This window comes from Dendrobium catenatum, unplaced genomic scaffold (genome assembly GCF_001605985.2).
Source record: "Dendrobium catenatum unplaced genomic scaffold, ASM160598v2 fragScaff_scaffold_1482, whole genome shotgun sequence".
Taxonomy (NCBI): Eukaryota; Viridiplantae; Streptophyta; class Magnoliopsida; order Asparagales; family Orchidaceae; genus Dendrobium; species Dendrobium catenatum.
The window spans coordinates 252,316-272,239 of record NW_021319944.1 but is presented as its reverse complement, the minus strand read 5'-3'; the positions used below and the strand labels follow the sequence as shown (position 1 = coordinate 272,239).

Genomic DNA, 19,924 nt, shown 5'->3' with positions numbered 1-19,924 from the left:
GGGATATGACCATTCATACTGATGATATATTTCCAACATATGGTGGATACAAAAAGGCTTGAAATGAAAAGTTAAAAAGTTCTTTGAGGAGAAAGAGACTACATGAAGATAAGATTATGATAAGGTTTTAAGTTGTAACATATAGTACACTTATTAAGTTGTAACATATAGTACACTTATTAAGTTGTAATATACAGCACATTTATTGTTATTTCCTCTTTTGCATCTCCTATTTGCATACCCTATAAACAAACACCATTTTTCATTATCGAAGCATCAAATAAATAAAATATATGAAAATTTATTGTTGCAAAAGGAAGTTGAATCTTATAGTCTGTTATGGAGCCTGATATTTTTTAGGGCTGCAAGTGAACTAAACGTTCGAAGAGCTACTCGTTGTTCAGTTCGATTAAAGCTTGTTTGTGATCGTATAATTAACTAAACAAACAAACTTGAACAATATTTTAAATACTCGATCCATAAATAAACAAGCTTGAACACTAATGTGTTTGGCTCATTTATGTTCATAAACAGCATCATTTGAAGCTCGTGAGCAAGCTCGACATTAAGCTCGATTTGTGTTCGATTCAGAACTCATGAATAAGCTCAATAAAAACTCAATTAATATTTGATTATAAAATTAATAAATATACATAATATAAATATTTTATATTTATTATAACTATATAATTATTGTTAACTAATAAATTTAAAGTAATTAAATATTATAATATATTCTAACTAAAATAAAATTTACATATTTCTTAAATTTTATTGAATACAAAAGGACAAAAGACAACTACGGGAAAAGAGATTTGAAGACCACCTTCGGATGTTGGTCTTTGCTATAGCTTAAAGATTTCCTCCAATAGTTGATCTTTAGTTCGGATAAAAAAAGAGATTTTCTTTCTCAAGAACTGAGTCAAGCTGAACTTGACAATGACTTTAGGGTAGTCATTAGCTTGTGGTTGGCATGGTTGTGCTCAATTCTAACATTATTGGCATGCTCATGACTCCGGCCACTCACCGAAGGTTCTTTGGATCTCATTATGTAGCTCAAAACCAAATAGGAGTTTAAAACGGCATCTCATTGTTGATGTGCATAAAACCAAGGGAAGGATAAAATTATGAGCCAGCAAACTCTATTATTGGACAAACATTGAAGAGCATTAAACTAAGTTATTAGGCCCCGCCACTTCCAATCAATGCCAGACATGCTCCTCATTAGGTGGACAAGGCCACAATTACTGTTATCTATCATTTCAACAAGGAAATAGTTTAATGCACTTTTAAAATAAAAATTAAGAAGGAAAAGAATAAGAATATACACAGGATTGTTGATCTTCATTAGTGTTTCACAATGTATCCAAGCAAGAATGACAAGAATAAAAGTCAACTGACACAACGTCGCGCGAAAGGAGTTAGAAGTGCCTCAACTGCGATCAAAATGACCTGAATCGCAAACAAACTACTTCAAAACATTCGGAGATCCCAACTCCCGTCGCTGCTGAACCCTCGCTCCGGCCATCCCTCCCTCCCCCCCTCCCCTCCCTCCTCAAAACTCCCTGCACAAATCTATCTACAACCACATTCCTCATCTCCTCCCAACTGTCGACCACTGCTTCGCTTAAAACCCTTGCCACCTTTGCAAACTCCTCTTACAGCCCAGTAGCTCCACCAGCTAGCTAGCCGTCCAATCTCACTCAAGCTGCCAACCTAGCCATGATTCTGATAGGAAATACTTGATTTCAAGTATTTCCTAATCACTTTGGCAACAAATCTCAAGAACTGCTGTCCACAGCAGGAAAACAACCCAAAACTGAGGGAAAACAGAGAAAAACTGCAGGAAAAATGGATAAAAGACTTGTATTTTACTAATAGATGCAAGGAAAATAGTAAAGATACAAGGATCCTCTATTCGAGAGGAGGATCACACTCTCCCAATCTCTAGAATACAATCTAGAGCCCAAATCAACAAGAAGAACAAGAGAAACTTCAAGACAAAAACACATAACCCTAAACCTCCCCATTACTCCCTACTTAATGCATGCAATTCAAAATAGATACAAAAGGACCTAATTGCCCTCACTTCCCCTCATTTTGGCTCCAAGAAACAACTTGAATTTCAAGTGGACCCCACCTCTAGCCTTCATGCGGCTTCCGCCTGCTGTTCCGCCCGCCCCCTTCTTCGGTAAAAGCGAACCGGCCCACTGGATTGGGCCGGCTGGACCGGTCCAGGGAGGACCGGTCTAACATTACTGCCCTCCCAAAGAACCACCTTGTCCTCAAGGTGGAAGTCAGGAAACTGTTGCTTCATCCGCTCGTATAGCTCCCATGTGGCCTCGTAGTCAGGGAGATTCTTCCATTTGATCAGGACGATTCTTACTTCCTTCCTCACGCCCCTCAAACCAAACAAACTCTTACCATCAGCCACCTTCTCCCCCTTCACCTAATGCCGCTCAATCAGCTTCGAAGCTCGCTTCTAGAGAACTCCTTTTCCCAGCCACCCCTCCCTCCCTTTCTATCCTTTATTGGTTAGCTTCAAAGCTCGCCACTAGTGAACTCCCTTTCCCAGCCAGCCCTTCGTGCCATTCCATCTGTTCTCTCTCTATACACTCTCTCTCATACTCTCCCTCTACATAGAGAGAAATTTGTCTCTCCTTTCCTCTCTGAATAGAAAAAAAGAGTATTTCTTCCAAAAAAAAAGGAACAAAAAAGAGTCAAAAAGGGGAATAGAGGAAGAAATTTCAAAAAAGAGAAAAAAAAAAAAGAAAGTGTGTTTCAACCCCAACAAAACTGTCGTAGTTGTCACGTGCATAAGGTATTATTCGAAAATCTCAAATTAAAATACCCATTTATTTTAATGCGATGAAGAAAACTATAAAATAAGTATACATGTGTATTGTTCCAACACAATGAGGAAATTTATGAAATAAGCATATATGCGTTGTGTACAATGTTCCAATGGCAATGGGGAAATCCTGTGTTTTTGCTCGTGCAAGTGACTTAGACTTATGTGAGATTTTTAAAGCAAGGTAAGATATAAAACCCCCTATGTAATACCTGATGCTACAAAATCTGGTAAGATTTTTTTTGTGCATATGTATGTTCTAAATTTGAGATTAGGAAGTCAAAAACTGAAGTGGAAAAGTCTAAAACTTTGAGAAGAGAAGTTGGAGCGTTGCGGCGCTTTCTTCACTATTTGGGAAGCGTGTGACCCGTCCGTCAAGCAAATTAAGAGAGTTGTTCTCTTCAAGGTATGCTCCCAATATCCAATTTCTAATTTTAATCGTGATGTTTGTACGAAAAATTACAAGATAAAATATGATTTTAATAAGTATAATACACTTTTCACCGCGTGATTTTTTATAAGTTGTAGAACACTCCGTTCTAGCCATTTAACTATAAGTAATCGAATTTCTACCGGTTAATTTTATTCATACCAATATTTTAGAATTTCATGTTAACTATGGCATTTCTAGGATTGACTATAGTTCATTAATAGTCATAAAACAATGTTTTAAAGATTCTTTATAAATAATTTTTCAAATGCTGAATGTCAAGTATGTACACAAATTATATATAGTGTTAGCCCTAAAACATCATACATGTGACAATTCATTATATTCATGCTAATGTTCAATGTTATGTATATATGTTAATTTTGTTGTTAACAACATATGCATATTATATCATGGTGGAAGTTCTAATATGGGAGATATTAAAGTGCCCCACAAGTAATATTATAAGGGTCTTATATGTTCTATTTTGTTTCTACTTTTGACCGTCAGGTGTAGATGTGGGAGATTGTTTATGTTTCTTGCCCCATCTATCAGATGTAGATGTGTGAGGTTGTTTCTGTTTCTAACTCCATTTGTTATATGCAGATGTGGAAGGTTCAAGGGAGGCATAAGTGATAGTAAAGTTATAAGAAGTAATTGGGACATGTGCCTTTCATATTGCATGTACTATATGAACCAATAAATAAGTAATTATGTTGATTTTTTTGCTTAAAATCTCTGTTTCTGATACTGACCGACAAGTTGAAGTGATACCTAGACTCTGTATAAGTCTATGTTTCTACCATCGATACAAGTTCTGAAACAATAAATGTCATTTTTCTGATACAATTATACAAAATGTAATGTTTTAAAATATTTAAGTTAGCCCCTGTTATAATAATAACTGCTATCTGAATAAGTAGATAACCTTTTTATATTTAATAAATGCAATTATACAAAAATAATGTTCCTGCACCATCTTCTCGGGTTAGATCCAAAATCAACTGATATCACAATAAGCTTAAAAATCTTCACTGGGACCTCTCTCAGGAAAAAGAGAGCTATACTTCTCATAATGTCGAAAGCTCCGTGTCTCTTAAATAGAAAAACGGGGATACATAAACCAAAATCAACCATTGCATTTGGTTATGTATTCTTGATGGTGACAAGAAACTTGTGAGCTAGAAAAAAAAAAGGAAGTTACTTTAGTTGTTTCTTTTGATCCAAAAATAAGTAAAACGAACCTTTCTTCTCTCAGAAGTCAACTGAGGAATGCCCAACCGTATGGCTTCTCCATCATTATTTGGTGTCAAACCAAGATCCGATCTAACTATTGCCTTCTCTATAACTTTTAAACTGAATTATGAGTCAAAAAAATGTAAACAAAAAAATTTCAAGTAAAGAAACGTAAAAAAAATACAAGTAAATCTTTACCTTGACTTGTCGAAGGGCTGCACAAGAAGAGAACTTGCATCTGGTGTAGTGATCTGTGCAATGCTCTTTAAGATTACAGGACTTCCATAGTACTCAACCTGGAAGATTAATAAATCTCATTTCATAAGAAACTAGCAACTTTACACATGTTATCCATCATACAACTTAAAATTTGAAAGAAGATTAAGTTTGCTGCTTTAGACAACTGGCACTCAATAAACTTCTATAATTGATTACTGTCAGTGTAATCCCCTACTGAAGTTAAGATAATGGAGACATAGGATACTATCAAAACTAATCTGTACATATTATTTACCTTAATTTTAAAAGGGCTGTATTTTCCGGTTAATATGAATTTAATTCTTAATAGGATAAAACGATGAAAAAATATTCATGTTGCTGATCTCACATAGTGAGATAAAAATTTGTTGTTGTTGTGTGTTGTTGTTATAGTATTTTACAGTTAATATGACGTAGACATAAGATACTACAAATTGATGTCATTTGCAAGCAAGTTAATATGTTTGGAGCTTATCAGACATACATTACTAAGGATAATCAAATTTCTACCTCAATTCCATCAAGCATGGCCGGATTTGCTCTTCCAGTCCTTACAGCATTGAAGTTTGACCTTACCGTTTCTATTGTCTTTTCCATCCTCTCCCTCTAAACAAAATGAAGGCTCAAAATTTAAAAATTGATACTGCAAACACTGCTAATGCAATCACAGCAATAAAGAAAATGAAATACCAAAAAATGCTTACGGCATCTTTCTCAATCAAGTATTTCTCCGCTTCAATTTCTTCAATAGTTGCACACAGAAAGACTGATGCCCTGAGAAAGAGGTGCAAATTTGTGATAAATAAAATATGGTTTCCAGTTCAAATAGAGATGGGAATTTTTTGAAGAAGAAGTTTGCCTGTTTACAACAATATAATTAGTTGCCATTGACTTGCTCAAGAATCCGGTGGTGCCGTCCAGAGTCCGTACATAATTAGCACTTGATCTCCAAGAACAAAGATTTGCAGAAGTACAAAGTCTCCCTGTTAGGTTCTTTCTCTCATCACAAGAATCTGAAAATAATGCTTTCTTTTGATATCAACGTGAATGTAGAAGAAAAGAGGATACAATAAAAGTTATCCATTTTGCAACCTTAGCACGCTTAAACCATAACAAAGAAAGGCAGAGCTCTAATAATTTCTTCAAGAATTTTGGCTTTCATTAAATAGAAATCAGATATGCTTTCTCTACCTGAATTTGTGAAGTTCTGAACTCTGATTCTATTGGTTTCGTATAGAATCTAAATATTCAATCCTAGAGAAGCTTAAGCTCTAGAATATTTAACTAATATGGGATGCTTAATTTTTCTCAAAACCATCATACTCAGACTTTCAGAATTATATCCATAAAATTGACTAAAAATCACCAGTGTATATCAGGTGCAAATAGCCCTAGACCTACATCTTCGTTAAGTTAGAATTCTTACAAAGGAAGTCAACTTGTGGAAAGAAAGGCTCATAATTACAGCAAGCATGGTAATATCAAACCAAGCTCTAATTAATATGCCCTTGAGCTCAGGGTAATGCACAGAACAACCATAAGCTCATAATCAAATAGCTGGTCAAAGTTAGACAGAATAAACAAAATTCTATGTTGTGATAGCATGACATTGAAAAGACTAGTATTACTTGTAATTGGCACAAAAAGTATGAAATGAAGAAGCTTTTAATTGACCATAAAATAATAAAAAATACACGAATTTCATAATGCTACATAATGTAATTTGCATGATGGGCAAAGAAATATTGTTAGCCTGAAATAGAACGCCTTTTACTTGTCAGCTCAGCTTTAATTATATCGTTTGAAAAAGAATATTTGGGTCTATTCATATTCCAATTCCATCATTTGATGTGCCATACTGCAACTGTTCATAATCAAGCTCTTCGTTTGGGCGGCTTTCTTACTGCTTTTTAAAGCAGCTTTCTAGTATAAAACTTTTAATTTTTTTACTAGAAAGCTAATTTAAAAAGCAGTAAGAAAGTCGTCTCAAACGAAGCCTAAAATACTTGTATCTTCTTATGATCTAGAATCTAATCATCAAGCTGATCAATTATAGGCTGCTTAATCCTTTCCTCCAATCTACCACAATAGTGCCTATTAATGGATAGGGGCGGATCCAGCTTCTTTTTTTAGGGTGGGCAGAAAAAAAAAATTGGTAGTAGATGGGCAAAAATGATTAGGTTTGATAAAATTAGGGCAAAAAAATTTTTTGAGAGGATGCAAAATACCCAAAATACTCAAAATATTTAAAAAAATACCCTCTAAAATTTTTAAAAAAAAATTTGAGGGTGGGCATTTGCCCCCCCTCACTACCATGGGGATCTGCCCATGTTAATGGATGCTCCTTTCCTTTTCAATTCCATATGGTCATTTCTTAATTCTTCTTCCTCAAAAAAAGAAAACATGGAACAATTTTATAAGCATCAAAGAGATCAAAAAAGCATTAACTACTCAAACATCCCTAGCAATGGAAAGCAATCTAATAAGTCCCACCATGAGCATACTTGAATGTAGCAAGACTTATTATCAATTCCTCTTTCATGAATCCTTTATTTTTTTCTTCACATTCATCCTCATGCATGCAATGAAAAAAATATCCCATTTCAATTAGCATCCAAAGGGTTCATCAAGTGCTAGATACTAAACATTCTTATCTTTCCCCTCGTTATAGGAAGAAAACCACATCTTTGTAAGAGAAAAAAGAGAGAGATTAAGCAAACACAAGCTTATCGAAGCTCATCTATGATCCCTTCTTTTCCTTGCTCGTGCAAAAAATGGCACATTTCTACACGCTACCAAGAGATCGAGCAAACAAAGGCTATGAATCATCTTGTAAGTCTTTCAAAAAACAAGAAACTATAGCACAGTATGATAAGCAACCAAGAAATCTAGCTAGCTCAACAAACCCTATTCTCCTTTTTTTCATTCTCCACCGCCTCCTCTGACTCCTATAAGAAAATATAGTATGCTTTAACAAGCCCAAGAGATTCAAAGCACACTAGCTACTTGGCATTCTTCTTCTTCTTCCTTGATCATGCACCATGAAAATACAGTACATTGTTATAAGCAAACACACCTCTGGCAATTACTAGCTCCTCGATGATGCCTCCTAAGGTGGCTGGCAAATAGATGAGCACTCTGCTTAATGATTTCATGTAAGAAAAATGACATAACAGAAAACGGTTTATACTTGTACTTTCTTGCTAGGTGGTCGTTTTTTTTTTTTTTTTGAAAACTACTAGGTGGTCGTTCCTCATCCTTATTTGTTAACACTTGCAAGTTCCTGGTAAAGGAAGAACATAAATAGGATCCCTTGTAAACTACAGGAAATGCTTGCATATTCTTCGTATTCTTCCTCTCGAGGGGATAAGGAGATTATTCTCCCAGGAGAGCGCCACCATGTCGAGTTTGTAGAAAGCCGTAAAGGGAACGAGCAAAGAATCAAAGGCATGAGAGGTTTTAGAGCGAGACCTGTTCTGGTGGCGAGGAGGGATAAGGATGCGGTGGTTTTCGGGTGAATAGGACGAGCGGCGGCACCAACTGCTGCAGGAGTCGAGAAGGAGCGCAGAGCCATGGCGACTGTTGGCTCAGGGATGGCGATGGGTTGGCACGCACCAGCGCGTGACTGTGACGATTGAAAACGGGGATAGCGTGTGAGAGGATAGCGGGTGGATGATGGTTCCAGACTCCGGAACCGAACCAGCCTAGTGTCGGGTAGGGTGCAAACTAGTCCAGTCAAGCTTCGGTGGGGTCTTTGAGTCGAGCTCAATTGTTGAATATTTAGCTCAAGCTTGAGCTCGAACTTTAGTCGAGCTCGAGCTCAACTCCACAGAGAAAAAGCAAGCTTATTGAGCTGCTCATCAAGAGGGAGTTCGAGCCGTATTCGCCAGCATCCATCGACTCTGCTTCGTCGGCGCCATCGTTCGTAGACAGCATCGTCGTAAGCGTTCATCATCGCATTCACCAGCTTCATCATCCGTCACAGCCTTCGTGGCCCGTCGTCGTAAGCGTCCTCCTACTACCTTCGCCATCCATCGCCTTCGTCCAAACCAAATAACGATTTCAATTTCCGCACACGCAAATCTTTTTTCTTGCCGAGCTCGTGTTCCCTGAGCTACTCGACGAGCTCGCAAGTCAAGCGGAAGGGTGTTCAAGCTCGAACTCGATAGGCTATCTAGCTCGAAATTGCATTCGGACTCGACAAGCTCAACTCGTCGAACCTGTTATCGAGTCAAGCTTGAGCCCGCTCGCGAGCCGGCTTGACTCGGTTGCACCCCTAGTGTCAGGTCTGGCTTTAATTTTTTCTATAATATTTTGTAATTTGGGCTTCTAAAAAAAAACTGTGAGAGGGGCGGCTCAATAAAAGCATCAAAAAATAAAAGATTCTAAAATTTAGGTTCATTAAAAAAAATTGAAGTAGGAAATATTATTTCTCCAATATTATCAATTTGAGATATATATTTTAAAATTTGCTACTTATTATTTTCTTAAAATTATACTAAAATAAAAATGGATTGAGCACGAAAATGAATATAAAAACAAAAACTCAAAAAAAAAAAGGTGATAAATGGGTCAAGAAAAACATCTATCATTTTATAAAAGATAGTCAAGTGGCTCAAACTCCTTAGTATACATATAAAAAAAGAACAAAATAGCCTCTTCTCGCATAAAATAAAAAAAATGGATTTTGTTTATACATCTTTATCTAATGAAGAAATTGATTCTTGCAAAGAGAACAACAATCCACCTAAGAATGGTGAAAACTAGCAATTCTAAGAGAAAAAAATGCGCATTCAATAATTTAAATGAGCACAAGTTTCAGGATATCTCGGGGGTCTATAGGAATGGAAAAGAAAAGTTTTTGAAAAGGATTGAAAAAATCACCAATTCACCCCCTCTTGTTGTGACATTCAATAATTCAATTGGTTTTACAACCATCATTTGAACTTTCATAGCTAGATTGAGACTTTTATGTTATTTAGTATTTATAATAACTATATGATAGTCTTAAAATGATCATACGAATATCCCTTTGAAGTTGGAAGTTAAATACGAAAAGTTTAGTGGTTATAGTATTATACACACAATGCAATTTTTTTACTTACAATTCATGCATTATCTAAGTATTACATAATTTTATTTCTATGCATTTGTATTTACATTGTTCATAACATGGCATTGGAGATGTTTTGATATGTAGAAAAGTGCATACTCAGATATGTGAAAAGGGTCTTATATGTTTTGTTTTGTCCTCATCTATCTTATGTGACTTTGGGAGGGATTTTAGCCCCACATGTTAAAAGTGGGTGTGAGAGGTTCTGTGGTACTATTCTGTTCTGATTCTAACCTCACTTATTATAGGCAGGTGTGGGAGATTAAAAGGGGGCAAAAGTAGAAGTGAAGTTATACAAATATATTACTCATAGTATGATAATTATAAATTATGATATCTTAATTAAAGTCTTATAATACTATGATAAATATAATAAATACTTTTATTACTCACAATATAAATTATGTTTATTTTAATGTTATGCCAAATAATGCCTATATTGTATACTCTTTTAATTTTTATCACATTTGTGATTTTAATATACCTATAAATAATAAATAATCTTAATTATATTCCACCTCACAAAAAAAAAGAGAGAAAATGTTAACCTTATATTTGCCCTAGAATGTAAGAAATTAAAGAAACTTGACTTCTATTTCATTTAAAATTATTCCCCAAAAAGAAAAACAATTCAAAATGATTGAAATTCAGACATTTCTACGAATGTTTTTTTTTTTACTTTTTTTAACACGTTCAAATAAAATTTGAAGCTAGCTCAACAACGCTTACTAGAGTTTAATTATGATTGTAATATGAGATTTTATGAGGGGAGTTAGTTGAGACTCGTAGACTTGATTGGACTAGATTGACAAAATTATAGGCTCGCAAATAGGATTGTTGGGTTTGGGATTCATCACACACAAGAACAATAGATCAACCAAGCTAGATAGAAATTATGTAATGATAAGAGGGTTTGTCGACGCAATCTATGGGAATAAGATTTTGTGGGGATGACAATGATAAGATTGATTGCGTGGAGAGACCTATAATGATTGATTATATGGGGAGATTAGAATAAATTTTGAATAAGATACTATTTTAAATTTGCTCATAACTAACTTCAATAAGCGGTTTGCAAGTGCAAATGAATTGTAAATTTATCTAAAATAAGTATTTTGACATATTAGGAAGAAATACGAAGAAAATTTTCCTTCAAAAAAATAAAAAACCAGCTAGGCGATAGACCCAAGTCACCCAACCGCAGATTCTTTGCGCGTTCGAGTGTCGACCTCCCCTTTCCCTTTAGTTCGCTTTTATTATTATTTTTTTCCCTATTTGGATCTCTGGTAGACCATTTGTTGACGCTCCGGCGAATTTTCCTGGAGCTAGGCGACGCTGCAGCGGCAGCGGCGTGCATTCGGAGAAGCCTTGTGCCCACAAACATGGCGTCAGCCAGCGAGAGATTGGAGCTGGTGAAGCTCTGCAGCTCGCGCAACTGGTCCAAAGCTATCCGAGTACTCGATTCTCTGCTCTCTCGCTCGTGTTCCATTCAGGATCTCTGGTATTCTTCGATCCTTTCGTCTTTCTGTATCCTCCTTTAAGTCATATTTTTTCCAATAAAAAATTTAGCTTTTTCATGTCTGTCGCAGCAATCGCGCCTTTTGTTACAGCCAGTTAGAACTGCACAAGCACGTCATCAAGGATTGTGATAGGGCTCTTGAGCTTGATCCTGCTCTTCTTCAAGCTTATATACTTAAAGGTTAGTTAATTTTACTGGATCGAGGAGTCCTTTTGTTCTTTGAATTATGGGAGATACGCATATTTTCCACTGAATCAAATGTCGCCCTAGAAGCTGGCCTTTACTTTTCTGCACTTCCGCCAAACATTGATGGTTGTAAGTGTGATAATGGACTAACTCATTCTCTTTTTTATCAATATATGGGATTAGGGTGGTAGGCTTTATTAGGGGCATAAGTGAGATGAGCCGGCTTGAGCTCGACTCGTTAACGCTCACAAGTTGAGCCACGAGTTCGAGCTTGAGCCTATACTCAACCTCGTATATTACACGAGCTCGAGCTCAAGCCTGACTCTGCTCGAAAGCTCGTTGAGCCGCTTGATTAAATTAAAATATATTGAATAATTCATTTAAATTAGCATTATATAATATATTTTAATAAATTTAAATTAATTCTATAACAACAATAACAACAACAACAACAAGCCTTTGTACCACTATGTGGGGTTGGCTATATGAATCCCTTTTCTCCATTGTGTCATGTTAAAAGTCAAATTCTCATTTAAATCTAATAAAGAAAGATCATTTCTAATATTTTCTAACCAAGTCTTTTTAGGTCTACCTCTACCTATATTAAAACATAAGAAAAAAAATCAATTTAAAACTAAGAAATTGAGCTTACCAATCGAGTCAAGCTCAAGCTTTCTAAACGAGTTTGAGCAATTAAGTCGAGTTCAAGCCTATGAATTTTTTAAAGAGTCGAGATTGAGCTTAGTAAACGAGGCCTTGGATATGAAGTTTCAGCCCAAGTTTGTCTACCACTTGGTTTGATATGAAGTTGTAGGTAGCCCCACTGTCCACCAGGATCGCCACTGCCTCTCTTACTATATGCCCCTTTATCTTGAGTGAATCCAAATGCACGGGCTCATTTTCCTCTTATTCCTCCTTTGATTCTTCTTCCTCATCCACCTCTTCCCCATCACATACAATGAGAACCTGCAATGTGCGATGTGTACACCTATGTCCTGGTGTAAATTTTTTGTCGCATCTGAAACATAGCCCTTTAGCTCTCTTGTCTTGTAATTCAATATCAGCCAGCATCTTGAAATCTCCTTTCAGTCGGGCTCTCGCATTTTTGTCTTTTGGCATCTCCCTTTTAATTGGTATGGTCTGCACACTAGGTGCGATGAAAGCGGTCGCACTGCAGTAAGAACCTCCTCCACTGCCCCATTTACTACTCTTATGTAGTGACTTTTTGTTCTCAATCATCACTGCCAACTCAATCGCCTCTCCCAGATCACAGGGTATTGCCACCCGCACTGCTGCCCTCAATTATAATTTGAGGCCTTTCATGAAGTTGATTTCTAACGCTGCCTTTGATAACTTTACTACTCAGCCTAACAAAATCTCAAATCTTTCACGATACTCCATCACATTGCCATCCTATGTCAAGGCAAAGAATTGCTCAGAGTAATCCTCATCATGCTGGGCTTGAAAGCGCTCCAATAAGCGTTCCTTGAACTCATCCCACGAACGAATTGGGTACCTCGCTTCTCGCCATTGGTATCATGCCAGTGTCTTCTCTTCCAGACATAAAGCGGCGGTCATCAGCCTCTCATCTTATGTCAACCTGTTCACAGTAAAATATCTCTCAATGCTATATATCCACCCATGTGCGCCCTTCCCTTCAAATACAGACATTTTTAGCTTTCTAATCTTCTGATCCCCTCCGCTCTCCCAATGTCCCTTTCCACCCCCCATTCCACCTATGGTGCGAGCATTGTGGTTTCTCCACGGTTCTGTCTCTTGGCTTCTCTGTTCAAAACCCCTCTTTCCTCCAAATTTAGCCCACTTATTCTCTTATTCCCATTCCCTCCTTCCTTCATACTTTACCCATCCCCCTTCTCAAAATAGGCTCCAAGGTGGTGTTTCCTCCTCCAAGAATTTCCACCTTGCCGTCTTCCCTCGGCATGTGATCTTCCTGATTTCTTCTTGCTCCTGGCTGAACCGTTTTAGTATGAAGCTCCAACATTCACTTCATCATTTGCTCCATGTTCCCAAACCTTTCTTCTATCATTGAATGATTGAAATACTTTCATTCATTGATCCCACATCCGCTTGTAGTTGCCCTACTTCCCTTTGTAACATTTCTTCCAACGCCTGAACTCTTTTTCCGGCCATTGTACCCGGATTAAGGCCCTCCCAGCAAAAAACAACAACTTTGACGCGGTTCTGCTCTCCAAGCAGTAGAAATCAAAAGAAGACGAGCCTCCTCGCAGCAAAAATCAACAACAAGGATTTTGGTCCAGAACTTGCTCTGATGTCAATTTGATACGTCTTGGTATCCAAACAACAAATACTCCAAAGGATTCAACAACAAAAACAGATTTTTTATTGATAGAAAACAAATACGAACCAAGCAAGATACAATGGTCCTCTTTCAAGAGGAGGACCTTCTCTTCCAAACCCTAGACGCTGCTAGGATACAACAACAACAACAACATCAAGCCTTTATCCCACTACGTGGGGTCGGCTACATGAATCCTTTTTCTCCATTGTGTCATATTAAAAGTTAAATTCTCGTTTAAATCTAATAAAGAAAGGTCATTCCTAATATTTTCTAACCAAGTCTTTTTAGGTCTACCCCTACCTTTCTTAACATAAGTCAAATCTAATACCTCTACTCTCCTAACCGGGTCATCGCAAGGCCGACGTTTTATGTGACCAAACCATCTAAGGCGACTTTCTCTAATCTTATCTTCTACTGGAGCTACTCCAACCTTTTCACGTATATGCTCATTTCGTATCCTCATCTCTGCTCCAACCTTTTCACCTAGACGTTGCTAGGATCCCTCACAAAAAAGAAAGCACGACACTCAAAATAAAATTTTGCATAAGAATAAAATAAATCATACTATAGACTTAAATAAGCTTCATTCTTCCCTCCTAAGCCAGACTCCTTCCCAAAGCATTTTCCTCCTCAATTTGAAATTCAATTAGGAAGAATTTCCTAATTGATTTCCTCATAATATAATGCATTAATTCCTAATTGATTTCATCCTAATATAATGCATTAGTTCCCTGCTGGGTCCCACCTTAACCGCCTCTCTCTCCTTGCCCACCCCCACTTGGGCCAGAATTGTCTGTTGGGCCGGCCGGTCAAGTGGCTCCTTGGCCCGCTATCATACTCCACAATTCTTATAAAATTCTAGAATTAATGTATTGCGGTCCAACAGCTCGTTGGCCAGTTCCAAGCGGACCCCTGCTTTTGCCGAATTATACTCTTCCACAATTCTTGCAAAACTCTAGAATTAATGCATCTCAACTACGCATACAACACCAATCAGAAAATAGTTGGATAATAAGAACAATGATGGAAATTGCCCATTTGAATGTTCGAGCCTCTTGCTAGTATAAGGAGAAACATCCTCCAAGCTTGCACCACACTGACAAAATCTCATCTAACTAGCACACACAAATTTGAGAGAAAAATTAGAGCTCTAATTCAGTAATTCTTCAAATAATATGGGCCTATGAGGTCCTATTTATAACACAAAAAATACTGAAATTAGTAGTTTCTTAGACTCCCCAAAATCTGGTCAAGAACTGTAATTTTTACTTTCAGCTATCTCAGATTCCAGTAAAACAACAAGTTTCCGATTAGAATCCTAGCAAAAACAGTAGCACATAACGAATAAGGCAATGAACTTTAGGAGAAAACAAGGTATCCGATCTTCTGCTAGAGTGGAGTAAGGAATCAACTGCGACCTGCAACAAATATGAAAGAAGTAGAATAAGGCAGTGAGTAGATTACTCCCCAAATAAGCGGCAGTATCAACAATAACAGGATTCAGAGGGCAGATGATACCCAGTGGCAAATCTCAAAGCACCAACTAGCTACGCTGCTATACAGCCAAAAATCAATTGATATTAACAAGGTGCAGTGCAGAAATCAGGGAAGGGGGAAGCATTTTGAGATCAGCTAGACCTCACTTGGTAATGACAGCTGTAGGCAAAAACAGATCACCACCATCGTTGGCACAGCGGATCCATTTTGCCCAACTTCCCTGACTTCCTAGCCTTCCTTTTTGGCCAATCCAATAAGATCTCCACTATCTCACCACTGTAGCTGGGAGCTCACTGCTGTCATCACGTTAGCTGGTTGTGGTGGACTGGAGATAAGCTTGTGATGAGGTCATCGATAGGAGATTTCGGCGCGTCTATCAGAGACGACCACGGAGATCGACGACCACGATTGCGAGCCTTTATTATTGATTTTACTTGTACCATCAGTTTTTTTTTATATTATGCTTTTATTTTCGTAGTTTCCCATTTTACTCCTGAGGGTAGTAGTTGCTTTTGTAGCCCCAAGTGGCATTTTAGACTTTTGCACTTTATTTTTCTTTGGAGCCTATTTATATGGCCATTGTATCTTGTATGAGGACTAATGAATTATTGAATGAATGAAATTTCTCCACACTTTGTTCTCTTTGTGAGTGCATGAAGTTCTCTTTGTGAGTGCTTCCCCTTGAGATCTCTTAGTGAGTTCTCTAGTTATCTTTTTTTATTTAGTTTGTTTTGCTTTGCATAATATTCTTCCCACTAGAAAATTCCTCAAATTTCCTTTCCCCTTGCTCTTGCCGCCGGCCCCTAGGGAATTCCCCACCGCCGGCCAAGCTCCACCCCGCCGCCCACCACCTCGCCGACGATCACCTCCCATACGCATCATCCCATATTTTTCCCCAACCTCAAATTAGAGATTTGAAATTTCAAAATTTGAATTATTTCCCCGGTCACGTAGCACCCCATTTGATATGCTCCTCTTGCTAGCCATCAACACCTTGATGAGGTCATCGATAGGAGATTTCGGCGCGTCTATCAGAGACGACCACGGAGATCGACGGCCATGATTGCTAGCCTTTATTATTGATTTTATTTGTACCATCAGTTTTTATATTATGCTTTTATTTTCGTAGTTTCCCATTTTACCCCTGAGGGTAGTAGTTGCTTTTGTAGCCCCAAGGGGCATTTTAGACTTTTGCACTTTATTTTCTTTGGAGCCTATTTATATGGCCATTGTATCTTGTATGAGGACTATTGAGCTATTGAATGAAAATTTCTTTTCCATGTTCTCTGTGTGAGTGCATAAAGATCTCTTAGTGAGTTCTTTGCATGAGATCTCTTAGTGAGTTCTCTTAGTAGTAGTTTCCATTGATTTACTCCTCGCCTACAAGCGCCACCATCCACACGTCAAAAGGGAAAGGCCGGCCCCATCCCACTTTGCCGCCGCCTGAGAGATCTCCACCCGCCGGCCACCTTGCCGCCGGATCCTCCCCACCCCGTCCTCCCACCATCTCCTCCCCTCATGACGTCGCTTGGATTTTGATGTTCAAATTTCAAATTATTTCCAAATTTGGGAAGATCCATTTAAGGAAATTTTTTTTAATTTTGAATTTAATTTCACCTCAAATGAAATTGGATTCATGATAAAAGATTTTCCTAGTCATCATCCTAATTTGGAATCAAATCCCCTTTCCCCCAATCCCTCTCTCCCTCATGGATGCCGCCGGCCCCATTCAAGGAGCTCCTCATTAATTGCATAATTAATCCCCTCTCCTATTTTGAAATTCAAACTCTAATTTCAAAATAAATACCTCCAATTTTCTCTTAAAACTGAAATTATTTCAGTTTTCTCAAGCCAACCTCTCCCATTGGTGCCGCCGGCCCCCCCCTTGGCTCTCTCTATTGATTGAGTCATTACTTCCCTCCTTAATTGGGGTTTTCAAATTTAAATCCCAAGTTTTACTCCCCATAATCCCTCCCTAATTGAAATTTCCAATTAATGCATTAATTACATTGATTGGAATTTCAAATTCCTAAATCCCTCACCCCTAATTTCACCAAAACTGAAATAAACTTCAGTTTTCTCTCACCCCGCCCGCCTCCCTCTCTAGTCTCCCGCCGGCTCCCCTCTCCCTTGGCCAAGCCGCCACCCCACCTGCCCTCCTTGGGAAGATCTTGCTTGCGGCAACCATCCGGCTCTACTCCAAGGATGCATGGACGAACCCGAGTGGAACTACGGGTTTGAATACGACCGCAACGGAAGAGTCAATATCTTGCGATCCCAATTCTTTGACGTCGGATTTGACTTCGACGATACCGTCGACGAATACTTGGACCGAATCTTGCCGACGCTTGTAGACTCCATTGACGAACACTTCTCCGTCTACACTTGGATTATCAAAGGTCGATCTACCGTGCCTCCTCCGCCTCCAAGATCCTCTTCCACGGCAACGTTCCTTGGTGCTTCCATCTTTGTGGCAACCTCCATGCTAGTTTGGACAATCTTCCGTCGCTCAACTTAGTCTCCGTAGGAAGAGAGAGCTAAAGGTCTCAAGGTGAACAACTTTGTATTAACTGTGGGATTCCTATTTACTAGCCTTTGTTTTATTGTTCCTTCGCACTTGCTTAAAGAGTTTAGTTCTCTTGTCGTAGTTTCTTTGCCTAGCAAATCGAACACCGCGAATTACTTATAATTGACTTACTTTGATGCATGATTAGATAATTTGTGGAGCTAAATTTAATTCTCTTTTAAATTCTTGTGTAACTCTTCATTGCATCACATCAACTTGTTTCCTTAATTTGTGAATATTCAATTTATATAGAAACTCATGATGTTTGCCATGTGAAATGCAGGGTGTTCTTGATAGTATTTTGTGTGTTTTTGAGACTGAATTTTTGCCTAGGCATCAGGTTCCTCCTGTGCAACGCATGGAAATGTGCTGGTTTATGCTGTGTAATGCTGGTGTTTACCGTTATGGTTTCTTGTTAGCATGCCTTGGAGTGAGTTTTTGTCCAATAAGTTTTATTGTTCATGCTTTTAAATCATAATTTATTTTGTCTTTCTTGTTGCTTTCAGCAGTCTTACTTAGATGAAAGATGAAAATGTTTTCGAGATACTCTATTTGGGTGTCCAACTATTTGTACGTTATGTAATACTTTTGAAATCTATATTTATGTTTGCGAGCTATCATCAGGCAACGCTTTCTCAGCACTAGGCAGAAAGGAGGATGCTTTGCATGTATGGGAGGAAGGCTATACAAAAAATGTTTATGAATCGACAGATATAAATCAGTTGTTGAAACTGGAAGAATTAGTGGAATCTGTGAAACAAAATTCAGCCATTGCCAATGAAAATGATTCCAACGAATTTTCTAATGCTGTGACAAGAAAGCCTGAGAATGAAGTAATGTCTACTGAATGTGAAAGTGATGCCATTGATTGCTCTGATGCAGTAACATGCAAGTCTGATCCTGAAGTTATAAGTGGAGATTCTGCCTTAAACTCTTCAAACACCACTATTTTGTCTACTGATATCGAATCTAGAAGTCTGAGTAAAGCAATTGATTCATCTGATATCATTCAACCAAGGGATGTTACTGAGAAATGTGGCAGATCAGATGAGACTATTAAAGTTAGCAAGAAAATGTTTGTTGCTGGTAATACAATAAATTTGGATATTCGGTTGTCCCGAGGAATAGCACAGGTATGATTTTCAAGTTATGAGGGTTTTAGACTTCTCAATTTTGATGAAGAGTTACCGTATATGTGGATGTTCAAATTTGATGTGTTGTATTGGCCAGTCTTTTTTCTTGTTTTATTGCAAAGTCAAATTTCTGAAAAACACACTTAAATGATATATTGCTACCCTTGTGATGTTTGCATTTATTTTCTTTTCTATGCTTTATCAATTGACTCAGCTGCGTTAACTTCTACTCATAGGCATGGCTGCACCGTAGCTTCTGGTTATGTATAACAGATAAACATAGCTCAAGGTCAACTATTTTGTTTCCTTCATTTCAGTTGTGTTTCAACGTAGGATAAGAAAGGGCCTACTGTTGTAAATGATCTTTCCTTCTTTATAGCCTCTAAATACATTTTTTCGAGAGTGGAGTGACTGTACCGAGTAGTTTGGTCTTACATGATCATGATATATTAATTTGTTAAAATGAAAGTTTAATTTAGCCCCTATTTTAGAAATTTGTGTGGTTTATAATCTTACAACCTTCTTTTTCAAATGTACATATATCTTCAAGAATGATAATTTACAATCAAGCCCATTCTTTTAAGCCAAACTGTGTTTCGATCCCTCAGTTTTTCTAATATCTTTAGTTGAAGTGAGAGCTGTTGGAGAACCTTCCCTGATGATTGGCGAAGTGCACTGTCTTCTGCATATTGATGAAGGCCTTGGGGGTTCTCCATTGCTCATATCTACATAAACTCACTTTTTGTCATTTGTTTATGAAATTCCTTTTTCCGGGACCTCAAGCTTTATTACGAAGCATGCAAGAATTGACTTTT

At 37.7% G+C, this 19,924-nt stretch overlaps 2 protein-coding genes across 4 annotated transcripts in view; one reads left to right on the top strand and one right to left on the bottom strand.

Moving 5' to 3' along the window:
- Nucleotides 1-4,486: 4,486 nt before the first annotated feature.
- LOC110112143 (ribosome-recycling factor, chloroplastic) lies at nt 4,487-8,455 on the bottom strand. Its single transcript, XM_020844247.2, has 6 exons — nt 8,247-8,455; nt 5,635-5,788; nt 5,480-5,549; nt 5,286-5,381; nt 4,716-4,813; nt 4,487-4,637 (listed from the first exon to the last, which is right to left on the bottom strand). The coding sequence occupies exons 1-6, from the start codon at nt 8,347-8,349 to the stop codon at nt 4,487-4,489; spliced, it is 672 nt and encodes a 223-aa protein (XP_020699906.1). The 5' UTR covers nt 8,350-8,455.
- A 2,640-nt stretch (nt 8,456-11,095) lies between these two features.
- Nucleotides 11,096-19,924, top strand: part of LOC110112140 (suppressor of RPS4-RLD 1) — a 52,509-nt gene continuing 43,680 nt past the window's right edge. For 2 of the 3 annotated variants that reach the window (XR_002304994.2, XM_020844239.2), the window contains exons 1-3: nt 11,098-11,389; nt 11,478-11,587; nt 18,601-19,109. Coding sequence is in view for 1 of the 3 variants with exons in the window: in XM_020844239.2 (XP_020699898.1) it covers nt 11,271-11,389; nt 11,478-11,587; nt 18,601-19,109 (738 nt within the window). In the remaining 2 variants the exon portion in view is untranslated. Of the gene's footprint in view, nt 11,390-11,477; nt 11,588-18,600; nt 19,110-19,924 lie in introns of all 3 variants that reach the window. The other variant, XR_003702826.1, reaches the window with a different exon arrangement.

Excerpts from the sequence above, each read along its gene's own strand:
- LOC110112143 (XM_020844247.2), bottom strand. The coding sequence starts at position 8,349 with ATGGCTCTGCGCTCCTTCTCGACTCCTGCAGCAGTTGGTGCCGCCGCT. Across the intron at positions 5,550-5,634 it reads AATTATATTGTTGTAAACAG|GGCATCAGTCTTTCTGTGTG; the intron begins GCAAACTTCTTC and ends CCTCTTTCTCAG. Across the intron at positions 4,814-5,285 it reads CCATGCTTGATGGAATTGAG|GTTGAGTACTATGGAAGTCC; the intron begins GTAGAAATTTGA and ends TTAATCTTCCAG.